At 34.6% G+C, this 13,581-nt stretch overlaps 1 protein-coding gene across 3 annotated transcripts in view; it reads right to left on the bottom strand.

Moving 5' to 3' along the window:
- LOC124410663 (protein MTSS 2) overlaps positions 1–13,581 on the bottom strand; it is a 64,861-nt gene that overhangs the window by 37,280 nt on the left and 14,000 nt on the right. For all 3 annotated transcript variants that reach the window (XM_046889209.1, XM_046889210.1, XM_046889211.1), the window contains exons 3-4: positions 11,154–11,227; positions 1,840–1,924 (exon numbers count right to left, since the gene is read on the bottom strand). In XM_046889209.1, the coding sequence (XP_046745165.1) occupies positions 1,840–1,924; positions 11,154–11,227 (159 nt within the window). The remainder of the gene's footprint in view (positions 1–1,839; positions 1,925–11,153; positions 11,228–13,581) is intronic.

The raw sequence follows: 13,581 nt of genomic DNA, 5'->3' as shown, positions 1-13,581 counted from the left end.
AAACCGTCGAAGTCCGAAAACGTTAAGTAAATTAATAAAAACAAATAATACATAAGATAATATATCTGCAGGAAATTAGCATGAATGTAAACCAGGTGAATCGTACAGACAGTTTCAAACGACTCCTTCACTACTATCTATACATCGTTGTTATTATTATTATTATTACAATTATTATTATTAACGTCGTGTGTAAAATATTTAACATACTGCAGTAGTGAAAATGCAATAAAGGGGCTGTGTAGCACGACCTCGTGTAAATAAACAAAGTAAAAGCTTTATAAGGAAAATCAACAAAAACGCAACAAATAGCCGTCATATGGGCATATGCATATTGTACTATATATATATATATAGTATAATAAGCACAAGTGACGGTAAATTTTCTACCGCTGCTGCATCGATAAATGTATGTATTACGTATAAATTTTCTAGGAATATCAAAGCTGTTAGAATCGATTCAAGTCTCTCTCTCTCTCTCTCTCTCTCTCTCTGTACGTACATGAAATATTATACTAATAATATTATTTATGTATATTACGTGTGATTAGTAATTAATTAATAACGGTGTACATGTATATATGTATACATGTATACATGGAGAATCGTAATGAAAACGTATTATTGTAAATAATGATATTTAATAACCTACATAGCATAGACGTTAAACCGTGTGTTGAGAAAATTGTCTACACTAATAAGGAAAATATAAAACCGTTCCTTGTTTTTCTTTATTTTCAAAATAGATGAGACAATTTTTTGTTTATTATTTTTCCTTACAACAACACGCGATTGAAATTATCGTTAGCCTATATAAATTTAACAACCCTGAAGTGTAATTAAATAATAGTAGAATATACTGATTACAGATAGCGACAAGTTTTATTTTTTATCCATCGATTTGAAGTTTCGACGAATAGTTGAAAATTGGAATTAAAATTAAAAAAAAAAAAAAAAAAAAAAAAACTAAAATCAAAATCAAAATTTTTTCAACCTTCAAATTAGTATATCGTATAGTTGAACAATTGAAAAACGGATCTCGGAATGAATATATATTTCGTTAAAATTGTTGTATTTTTTTACGTAACGGAAAGTGGCCAAAAGTAACGTGTAGCGCCAGCTATAATGTAATGAAATAAATAAATTCGTTGTACGAAACAAGTGTTATAATAATTTACACACACATATATATATATATATTGAAGAGGTGCGAGATTTTATGCAGCACGCGTGTAAACAGATACGAGTGTAAATAGTATACGGTATACATATACGTGTATGTGAAATCAGTATATTTGCCAGAGTTAAACATAGTCGTCGTCGTCGTCTATCCTGACATTGATTTGAATGAAATTGCACGGCCTAGGAAAAAAAAACTAAATAAGAAAACAAAAAAAAAGTAGGTGCGTTTAATTTCGTTAGTTTTTCTTTCTTTTAAAATTCTCTCCGTTTCTCAGTTTCTCAGACCCAAAAACCTAATTTATTTATTTAACATTCCAAATCTATATAAATATTTATCATCCCATCGATCAAAAATATATCAATATATATATATATATATATATATATATATATATATTATTTTGCATATTCGGTAAAATACTTAAAGTGTTTATGATTTTTTTTCTTTTTATTACGTATGCATTTACATACTTTGCATATATGTATACGTATAATTGTTAATCTACGTCAAATTGAGGGGGGGGGGGGAGGGGGGGGGGCAAGAAAAAGAAAACACAATGAAACCAATCAAATCAATAATTTATCGTACAAAGTACGAATTAATGATCTGTTATTTGTTTTTTGTTTTTTGTTTTTTTTTTTACGTTTTTTCATTACCTTGTGAACGTTTTCATTCGAGCCTCGACTGCTTTGTGACGTAGACATATCCTTGTCAGTGCTGTACCGATTTCTTTTGTAGCACCTGAAAGTGAAAAACATAACAACAATGTAACGACAATTTTGTGTTAAAATTATACCAAGCGTTCGTTTAAATAGTAATAATAGTAATCATAATAATAACAACAATAATAACAATGGAGGTAAAAATAAGTGATTAAATCTGCAAACGGAGTGTTTCGCATTGAAATCACGAACTTGAATAATATAATTGAATCTCATTCAATTATTCCATAGGCATTTTAACACCGCACGTACGGAAGGTGATTTTTAAATTCCGCTCGAAGCGAAAGATACGTACGTATATTATATTATGTACGTGTTTTATAATCCGAATTACGTTATAGAAGATGGTCATCCATAAGTGAACGATTTTTCACCTACGTGCAAGTATTTTCAATAATAATAATAATATCTATATAATTGAAAGAGATATCGGTAGAACGGTGTATAAAACGGTGGATAAAAAAAAAAAAAAAAAAAATGGATAAAAAATTGGGCCAACGTTTTCCTTAACTGGAGGTGTTTTGTGTGATTGACAGAATTTTTGAGAATTTTTTCAGATTAAAAAAAAAAAAAAAACGGGCATTCGCAATCGACTTGAAATATTGATAAAAAAAAAAAAAAAAAAAAATAAACGGCTTGATAAAAAATTGTGAAATAAAATTCAGATCGCGTTTTTTACCGAGTAGAATGTTGAAAAAAACTTCTTTTTTTTTTTTTTTTTTTTGAGATAACTGATCACGAATCTGAGGTTAGATTGGGAAATCCAAAATGTGGATCCAATATGATGGGAAAAAAAAAAACACAAAAATCCAAAAAATATTCCAATTTCGGTAGAAATTCGTAGGCGAAGTTTTTTTCAAACCACCGATAACGAACCCAAGATCAAGGACTTCCAAAATTTGTAATGGCGAATACATTTTAGTGGTTAAAAATTTCAAGAAAAAAAATCCTCATATTTTCATCCAACACGGTATTCGAGGGCTTTAGAATCGTTGATCACGAATCTGTATACATCTATCTAGTTCGAAATTCGAATTGGATATTCGAATCTTTTTTCTTTCACTCTTTATGAACTTCGAAAAACCTGGAGTGTGAGCGAACGCGAATCTCGAAACTGTTTCCTTTGCAATATTTGTCAACACGCGTATATTATAATTATTCTAATCAAACTTGCAGAATCTCGTTTTGCCCGGATGCAGGTTGCCTGGCGGAAACAATCCCAAAGATTAGGAATTGAAACGCCTCAGTGTGAATCATGAACCGAATCTACATAATACTGTACATTTCGTCCATCCTACACCCAGTAATAAAATAAATTATTATTATTATTGTTGTTGTTGTTGTTATTTTTATTATTATTGTCATCCTACAGCATTACTCTACCTTCCACGGTTTATAATAATAACAACAACAACACGAAAAGTTTATACCTATAATTAATAGATTGAAAATACGTGAATTTGTTTACATATTTATTTATTCTATTTATTTATTTATTTTATTTGTTTTTTTTTTTTCAAATTATTTTCTCCCAAGTTATGAAGAATAATATACGTATGTATATATAGAACAACAATCGTATCGCATAATCGAAGTTGTGAATTGGATATTATTGTTATTATTATATATACACTCTTCGGGAAAATCCGGTCCCTTGTGTTTAACACAAAACAAATAGATAAGAAATGGGTGGGATAAATAAGAGAGAAGATAATTATTGTCCGAGTACGAATTGTGCAGTTTTCGATAAAACTCGATAAAGCAGAGACAAATTCCTCCTCTTCCTATTTATTTATATATATATATATATATATATATATATATATACATACACACATAAATTATGCAGGAAGAGGAGGAGCTATTATAATAATGTTTAATGAATCATAATAATTAAAAAAAATTAAAATAAAGAATTGTAGAGAATTTTTTTGTAGAACGTCAGGTGGAGTACAAAATTGTCATTAATTTAGCTTTTTCTTCTATCTTAAATAGTTTAGTTAAAATATACCAAAATCTCCAAATTTTCAGAAATTCAAGCTCAATGACATTTTTTGTGAAAAATATAATCCTCAATACGGTTCGTTTACTGAATTATACGAGAAAACAAAATTTCTTCGTGGCTTGCGGAAGGAAATAATGTTGAAAAATCCTCTTTTCTCTGTGTTATTTCAATAGGAAAATTTTTGGTTTTGTAACAGCGATTTTTGTACATATCTGTACTTTTGACACTTTCGTCATTCGTTTTTTTTTTATCAATTTCAAAATGAAACAGTTCTACAAACTTTCTAAGTGAAAAATAGAAGTTTTGAGAATTTTTTTTTTTTTGTAACTTTCAGACGATTTTGTTTGGTTGATCCAAAAAATTCAAAGTACTGAAAAGAAAATTGAAATACAAAATCGGCCCACTATGAGCTCGGTCTAGAAATATTTGGACAAGAAAATACAATTTTTGAGAATATTTTGAGAATCTTAAGTGAGGTCCTGTTTAAAATCATTCTCAGTCTTTATAAACAGTTGAACAGTTAAATAAAAAATGTGAAAAAATTCAGTCTACTGTTCCAGAATTTTGAGAATGACAGGAAAAAAAAAAAAAAAAAATCAATGTATGTAATAAAGTTCTATATTTTATCAACCAGCATAAAACACTGAAATCTAATTGCAAAAGGAGAAGGGAGAAAAAGAGAGAGAGAGAGAGAGAGAGAGAGAGAGAGAGAGAGAGAGAGAGAAAATCGCCGCGGTTAAGAAAATTGAATTTTCCGAATTACCATCGTCACGTGACAACACACGGTTTTCCTGTTTCGAATTCACCGCATGTATGCATAGGCAATATTACACATATATATATATGGATTATACGAACGTACCGCGCGAATCGAACACGTTATTGCATACCACAAACCGGAAATGACGAAGGGTAATAAAACGGATGCGTAATAATTCGAGGTGTAATTTTTTTCTTTTTTTCTTTTCCTATCTTCATTTTACCTCTGTTCACCAAAACGCATTATTTTCATACCTTCAGATTGTTTATGTTGATATGCAGCATATATTCGAAAAAAGGGGGGGGGGGGGGGGGGGGGGAATACATATAAACGTAAAAAAAATCGACCCGAAGTTTTTGCTAAAAATTTTACCAACTACAAGTACGTTTTTCAATATTGGAATTCCACAAATCGGACGAACGTAACTAACCCCACTTATTCGGTGACGAAACTTGGAATAAAGAAATCAAACTTTGATGAAACAACAAAGTTTCGAACGGTCGAAAAGCCGACGGCTCAAAATTCCGAAATGCAAGATTCTGAAAATTCAAGTTACGACAGAGTAAAATTTCGATAGATTAAAATTGTTAAAAATGTTAAAGTATACTCTCAAAGCGTAGCCTTACTATCCGAGTGTATGTAAAAAGAAAAAAAAAAAAAAACCAAAAATCAGAGTAAAAGGTATCGAGAATGAAAAAAACAAAAAAATATCAAAGTGATGAAATTTGACCAAACCATACGTATTCACCTTGAAAAAAAAAAATCTCCGATCATTCGAAATCTCGATGTTTCTTTCAGACTTTAAAATTTCCTCATTCAATCTCGTAAATTCCAGAACTCCAGAAGTCCTTCCAGAACTTAGCACGCAGTGCATGCTGCAGAGTATTGACAAAGTGTATATCTAAGCAAGTGCATGACCCAGTGACGCTACGGGGTTGAACCGAGGGCGAAAAACAGAGATAGAACGGTTACGAGACGAGCGAAGAGGAGAGGAGAGGAGAAAAGAGAAGAAGAGAAGAGAAGAGAAAAGAGGAGAGGAGAGAGGTTGGCGAATTGCAGCCACGAGGGTGTTGAACCACCGAGTGAGGGGAGGAGGTCGGTCGGGTCGGGGTTGGCAACGGGTATATCGGAGGATCAATACCCAGGGAATACAGAGCGGAGAATGGAATTGGGGGTCGACGTCCCGGTAACGTCCTGGTTCAGCCCCTGCCTGCCTGCCTGGCGACGGAGTTCTTGGCCAACTGGGCCAAACCCAACCAAACCCAACGAACGAACCCCCGACCGGACCAGAAACTCCCTGAACTTCCCAACCAAGGTAGCAGCATCATCAACGTCACTCGGCGCCATTGCACCGTTTCTCAATAAACTATCATCGACACATCGCCATTGAAGAGAAATAGTATAATAGGTACAAGAAGAAGAAGAAGAAGAAGACGAAGAAGACGAAGAGGAGGAGGAGAAGCAGCTGCACAGAGGGAACAAACAACGCGCAATAAGAGAGAAACGGGGGAGATAAGATAGGAGAGGAAACGAGAAGAGCGAATACTGGAGCGACATTCAGATCCAATCTATAAGACTCTTTCTTTCTTTCTTTCTTTCTTCTCCTTTTCTATTAACGGTACTTGTAATTATCGTTTCGCAGATTCCTCAGGTATGCTGTACGGTATATACGTACGTACATACGTATTTAATGAATGCACTAATCAACACGGTGAAATAAGGATATGATGAGAACCAATCGCGAGTTTGCTAATACAGAGGATGGACCGAACAGAGCCGTTAACTTGAAAGTCAAGTAAACGTTTCCAATTCATTAAGATTGATTTCCAGCGTGATTACCGGATTGGATAGAATTGCAACTAACCACTGTGAATCGTTGGTATTAAATGACGCGATCACTTGGTAAGTTGTAATTCCATGAAATCACGTGGTCTAGAATATAAGATATATAGAAGTCTATAGAAACGTCGATGAATTGCAGCCATTTTACGTTTACCACGCCATTTACAAACGATTTCATTTACATATCTCGATACATTTCGAAGAATATTTCAATCATTCAAGTACCATTGAGCTAAAGTTTGATTTCAAACCTGTTAAAAGACTCTCGACTATACATACACCTCAAGTGAATGGATTCATCTCTCCTCGAGATTAGCGCTGAGCGATTTTAGCGGCACGATTCACGTTCTTCTTTCTCTCTAAGTTCCGTTCCATTACGGAATTTGCATAGTCTCACACTGAGTGGTGAGTGCAGTAGCAAGGCTTTTAACGCAGCAGCTGTAATGGAATTACAGAGAGGGTATTGGATCAGTGACGTGTGTATAAACGTCCACCTATAGGAATACATTAGGTATATATATACATATATATTATATACAATACCTACACGATAGTAGGTACCCACAGTGTAAACCCTTGAAACGTTTGCTAGACGACTCTGTGAGCGACGAACCATGCAATGGGCACAGGTAAGTATTAGAAGTTGAAAAAAGAGGGTTGAAGTAGAAAAGACAACGTCGAAGGGGGGAAACCCAAGCTTGGATGGATTCAAAGTGACGATGAACCGTTTGGTTGATCTACCGGCACGTGAGAGATGCGATAAATCGATCGATCACCGTTGCAGGAAGCCCAAAGCGAGGTTGGTGCAACGTTGGAATCAATCGAGATAGGGTAGATAAGAAAGGTAAATATACGTGAATGGATCTATATGTAATTAGAATTTAGAGTTGAGGATGAATCATGTAGGACAGGAAGTGAAACGATTTTTCATAATCTTCTTCTCTTCTTGGTTGTAGTGTGCAGTATAGTATATAGTATTATATATAGACTCTGATGTGAGAGAGCTGGTTTCTTCATCGTCGAAGAAGTCTACCAACGTAAACTAAAGGGCGTTGAATATCTCTCCACATCTCGAAATTGTTTATATAAGTTAAACTGTTCTGTACTTTGATATCGAGGAGAAAAAAGTTATATCATTCTGGATCGACTCTTGGTTAAACGTGTGTCACGATGAATCATTCAAAGAGACTGAATTAATTCCGGTATGGTTCATGCGTGTATATTCCTTCATCGATTAGTGAATAAATCAAGAAGAAGAAGAAGAGAAAAATGGGATCAGCTTCCAGTCAATGGGTGAATAGCTGACTACTGCAGTATATATAGTCAGTTCAGCTGGTCCTTTGTTGAACAAAGAAGATGTCCAGCTGCCTAGTTTACTTTAACCGCGAGAGAATCTCACGTTGCCGGCATAGATGAAGACCCTTTTGTGCACCCCAGTAATGCGCAGGAATAGTGTGACTCCTCGCCTCCTCGACGATGTGGAAAGAAGGAAGATCCAATGATACAGTTCAGAGTCAAGCTGCACACTCTGCAGGCCTCATTCTGGATGATCATCAACAACCAAATCCCGCAGCGTGGCGAACGGGAGCCAAAAACATCACCACATGTAGACAGTCAGGCAGTCAGGCATCAGCACGTGTTCCCGTTTCCCAGATGCTTGCACATCCTCGATTTAAAAATTGAGGGGGCGGAAAAATGCGAACAGACGGCGACCGGAGTGGAAAATGGAATAAGAGAAGAGGTAGACGAAAAAGTAAAAAAATAGCACAGTGTGTACACAAATTAAAAATTACGCAACAACTAGATGAGAGCTTCGGGTTGCACGTGCTGTTGCTTTGACGCGAACATTTGGATAGGAGGAGACGATGTCTTCGTTACAAAGAAAGTGAGACGAACGAGCTTGGGTTGGAAGAACGGATCAAATTCGTGTTCATTCCTCTTTTCACAATCAGTCTACTTGTGCGAATTCACGAAGAAGAAAAAGAAAAAGAAGAAGATGGCTTCTAGAAACGTGAGTATCGATTTCGTTAAACAGACTGTCAGACAGTCTGGCGCAGTATTTTTCAGCCTCTCTTTCATGTTCCACCAAGTAAGGTAAAGTGTCTGTTGATTCAAAGATCTCTCGTCATAGGACGATATTATTGTTAGGCAGGTATACGAGAATGAAAATACCGAATACGATGACGTCGATGACGATAAACTTACGCATCATTGCTTGATATATGTATGCCGTTTCGATCGCCAACAGTTATGTTAAACCAAGTTTATAATACAAGGTTCCGCAACGTCGACGACAATGACAAAATATGACCAAGCATTATTGCTGGAATTACGTAAGCTAGCGCAATAACATAACTTGGATTCATTTCACATTTATAACCATATACCATACCATACCTCTCATTGGTCACGACCCATTATCCATAACCAGCAGTGATCTAACGCGTCCTTAACTTACGCACGGTCTATAGTGAATACAGTATAGATATTTTCTTCTCTTATTGTTACCTCCACATGCATGCTTGTCTGATGTAACGTCGTACTAAACAAACTCTAAGGATCACGTATATTATATACATATATACTAAATATTCCATTATTTATGTTTCTCGTGATTCTCTTCTCACTTTACACACTCCTTTTTCTTCTTCTTCTTCTTCTTCTTCTTCTACTTGCTCTGAATGACATCAACGCTAAAGACCACCGTACATAACGACGATGAATCAAGTCAACGAATTCATGAAATCCAAGAGACATTGTTCGTCAATTAAATTCATCATTAAATCAAACCATATATACGCTCCAACAATTGTAACAGAAATTTGTTGGAATTCCACCTCTTTCCACCCCCCCCCCCCCCCCAAAAAAAAAAAAAAAAAAAAAACTCAATACGAATAGACATCAAAGCGAACTTCTTTGCAGGATACAATGCATGAAATATCCATTCCATCCACATAGAATGACGAAGATCTTTTGTCGTATAAACGATGTAACATAAATGCTACACAGACTGCAGAATCATCACAATTATCATCATCAGCACCAGCAAGCAACGGTGTTGGATGGAAACGTTCGATAGAAGAAAATAAACGATATCATATTACGAATAATTGCAAACTGTGCAAGTGCAACAACATTACACATATACATATGTATATTCCATCCAAAGACCATCAGTTATGGTCAAGAATCGACCAACTGACCAACTGCTCTGCCCATCGTCCAGCGCCGATTTGTAGCCGTTTCAGTCGTCCCAGTTCTTTGCTCCCACATTCGACACACCTCTCGTATCACGTATCGTATCCACGATTCTGAACGCGTTTACGCGCATTCACGTCTCTCTCGCTCTCTCTCTCTCTCTCTCTCTCCTCTCCCTCGTTCCGTTCCGCTCTCCACCGTCATGCACTCAACATCGTCGTCGTCGTCGTCGTCGTCGTCGTCGTCTGTAAGTGTCGACGTGACCCAAATCCAAATTCGACAACCACAACACGAATCGGCCTCTCAGTCTCAGTCAGCCGCTGTTGCAGAGCTTCCAGGTTCCCTGGGTTCCCTGATTCCCTCCTGCCGCGACGAAAGCCCTTAGAGAAGAGATCTCGGCGCCGTCGTTCTTACGATATACACATATAGTACATATATCCTCCTATACGTATATAAATAAAACGCTCGTTCACTCGTTCGTTTCGTATACGAATTCGTTCTCACCACGTGATATTCTATATATGTACGCTCGAAGGAAAACCATAAGAATTAACCTTATATTCCCCTGAAGGTAATTTTATGCACATGCATGTTACTGGGATTGTTACTTAGCAGCGCGTCATCTGATGGAAAAAATTAAAACTAATCAAACCAGGCTAACAGCTGACCGTTGGCAGTATTTTTTCGCGTGTAAAATGGTACACCAGGTATATCATTGATTAGGTTTCATTAATTTATGTAAAACGAGTAATTTGAAACCCTATAAGAATTACGATTTAACCTATGTTAAAATTAAAAACTTAGGTTATGTGGTGATAAAATCGCGCCGAGAATCAGACTCTGACGTCATGAAGACATTTTCCAATATTATACACTTATTTTTTTGAATCGGTGCCTACTTTATTAGGATTATTTTGTACTTTTTATCCCTGCACCCTCGACGTCACACTGTTACTTTCCTCTTTTCCCCGATATAAGTCGTACGATTTACTATACTAACCTTAAATTGTAAGATATCAAAAAAAGACTCTGCAACAGTACCAACAACAGAAAACAACAACAACGACGACACAAGATTGCGTTTATTATTTATTCCATTAAACCATTCGTTCGCCTCATTTCATTCCACACGAAATGTCACACCTTTCGAATCTCCCGCGGATTCGATCAAACTGTTTCCCATTGGCCGCAGCCCATATGACGTCAGTCCTACAGCAATTTACGCGTGGCGCCATCTTTCGTCTGACGGCGCAAAGCGCGTTAGATTATTAAAAACCGATATTTCTCTCTTGCGTCGAGTTATTTAAACAGTTTGAATACCGCGGTCTCGTTTTGCATAAGTTTGAGGTATAGAAAAAAGCAAAACTGAATGAAAAAAAAAAGAAAAAAAAAACAACAACACTTATAATTATGCTTAAAAAAATCATTTCAAATATGACTCACCTCTGGCACTCGTAGCTGCGTCAGCTATTTTCTGAAACGCCTCCAAGTATGCGGATATCGCTAGAATCGCAGCTCTGTAAAAAAATAAAGCAGAGGTGGTGAAAAAAAACAACAACAAAGCAACAAATTTATTACACACGCCTTCTTTGAGCAGACGACAAATCATTATAATAGCAGTGATAAATGTGCCAAGTATGATGTATATATATATATATTTTTTTTTTTTAACAGCTCCAATTACATGATTCTCTGTAGGCATTGGTGGTGGGCATGAGTTAATTTTTCATTAACCTTTTACATGTACAGAATTTTACTACTGGGCCAAAGGTGCACGTATAAAACACTGCCAGAGATTTGTTTAATAGCCGTGTAATAAAATATCTCTATAAACAACAATACAGCGTGGTTATAATAAATTTTTAAAAATTCATGACAAACTGATCAGTTTCATTCCGATTTCTCCACCGAAATACATATCTATAATAAATAATATATTTATAATAAACAATGAATCTAGGCGATTATATATATTATATATATAATAATACTTATAGGCATTATTTTTTTTTTACCAAACACATGGACCTTTCATACTGCATTTATGCAATGGCAGGACGGGAAACTCGACGGTTAAAACACAACTTCCGGAAATTAACCCACCCATCCAGAACGAGAGAGAAACCAAAAACTGTATTATTCCCGAGCATTATATTAAACAAACGTTACATAAACAGTCCACGAAATTATCAAGTTTAATATATGTATATATATATATATATATATAAATTAACTCAATTGTCAAGCGTCACAAACGTAATTTCATTTCTGTGTCAAAGTTTTATACCTACGACGTATGTACATTATATAAATACCTATATATATATATATATATATACATGTATTATACTATATACAACAACGATGTTGCAAATAGCCTGAGAGAAATATCTGAAGCTTACTTCGTTGATAGGCTTGTGTAAAGGTATATACCTATATGTATATAATATATGAAATGTAAACTTTTATAAATATACATTACATAAACGTTTACATAAATAATCCTGATATACATACAATTGATGCCGCGCACGTGTATAATATATATATATATATATATATATATATATATATATATATATATATATATATATATATATATATATATATACAATGTATACACGAGAGTAGTAAAGCTTAACAACCGATTACAAAATCAGCAAAAAAAAAAAATAAATAAATAAATAAATAAAATGAGATAGAAAAAAAAAAACGAAAATCCGCACGATAGAAATCCCATCAGAAAAAAAATGAGAAAACAAATCCAAGAGAGAGAGAGAGAAAATTCATTCAGAAAATTTGGGGGAACGTTTGCCGCGTGCGAGTTAAATTTAAACAAACAAAGAGGACGAGGACAAAAAAAAGAAGGTCAGAAAGGAGGCGATTTGAAAGAAAAAAAAAAAAAAAAAAAAAAAACGCACCAACGACAAATACATGACTAATGCGACCTAATTTTTTATGGCCTGTCGTGTTTTCCTATCTGCTGCACGGTTTGTAATGAAAATGAAGAGAGAGAGAAAAAAAACACGAAAACGTGACTTTTATTATCTGCAAAATAAGACAAGTTTGAAATTTAGAATATGTATATATTATACATATAGTGTGACACGTACCAATTAGTTCGGTGCCTCCCTCCTCCCCCTTTTTTTTTTTTTTTTTTTTTTTTATCCATTTTGCATTACCTTAAGAATTTGAAATTTTTTTACCACACTTCTCGTTCCGATTGTTAAATAAAGGAAATTCCTGCAACGGAATATTGTATGTTGGGAAAAGAAGAAAAAAAAAAAAAAAAAAAATCAAATAATTGTAGAAATAAATAAAGTACAATTTTCGAAATTAAAGACTTGGAATAAAATTTGATGATAAATTGTACAAGTTTATAACGAAATAATACATTTATACAATATTCAAGTTTCGTATCACCGAATGAACAGAAACAAACAAAAATAAAAATAAAAAAAAAAAAACCACTAACACGCGTTATTTTACGCGTGTTATTTAAACCGCGTACGGCACCGCATTATAATTGTACGGTGAGAAATTTTACAGCGTGAAGATGAAAAAAGAAGAAAAAAAAAAGAAAAACAAAAAATAGAAAGAGAAAGACATTAAAAAAAAAAAAAAAAAGAAAACACATTATACGCAGAACGGACGAATCCCTCCCGCTACAGGTTTTATTACAAATGTATAAAAGCGGAAAGAACTTGCGTTGTAAATGCAATGTAACCCGGTTGTTCATATCCGTGGAGAATAACGATTGTTTTTACCTAAATTACCGCGATGCGTTTCATATTATGCAGCAGCAGCAGCAGCAGCAATAAATAGCATCAGAATTATAAACTGACACAGAAAAGTATTATAATATATATAA

This window comes from Diprion similis, chromosome 9 (genome assembly GCF_021155765.1).
Source record: "Diprion similis isolate iyDipSimi1 chromosome 9, iyDipSimi1.1, whole genome shotgun sequence".
NCBI classification, from domain to species: Eukaryota; Metazoa; Arthropoda; class Insecta; order Hymenoptera; family Diprionidae; genus Diprion; species Diprion similis.
The sequence above is the reverse complement of the archived record's forward strand: the minus strand, read 5'-3'. Positions and strand labels throughout refer to the sequence as shown.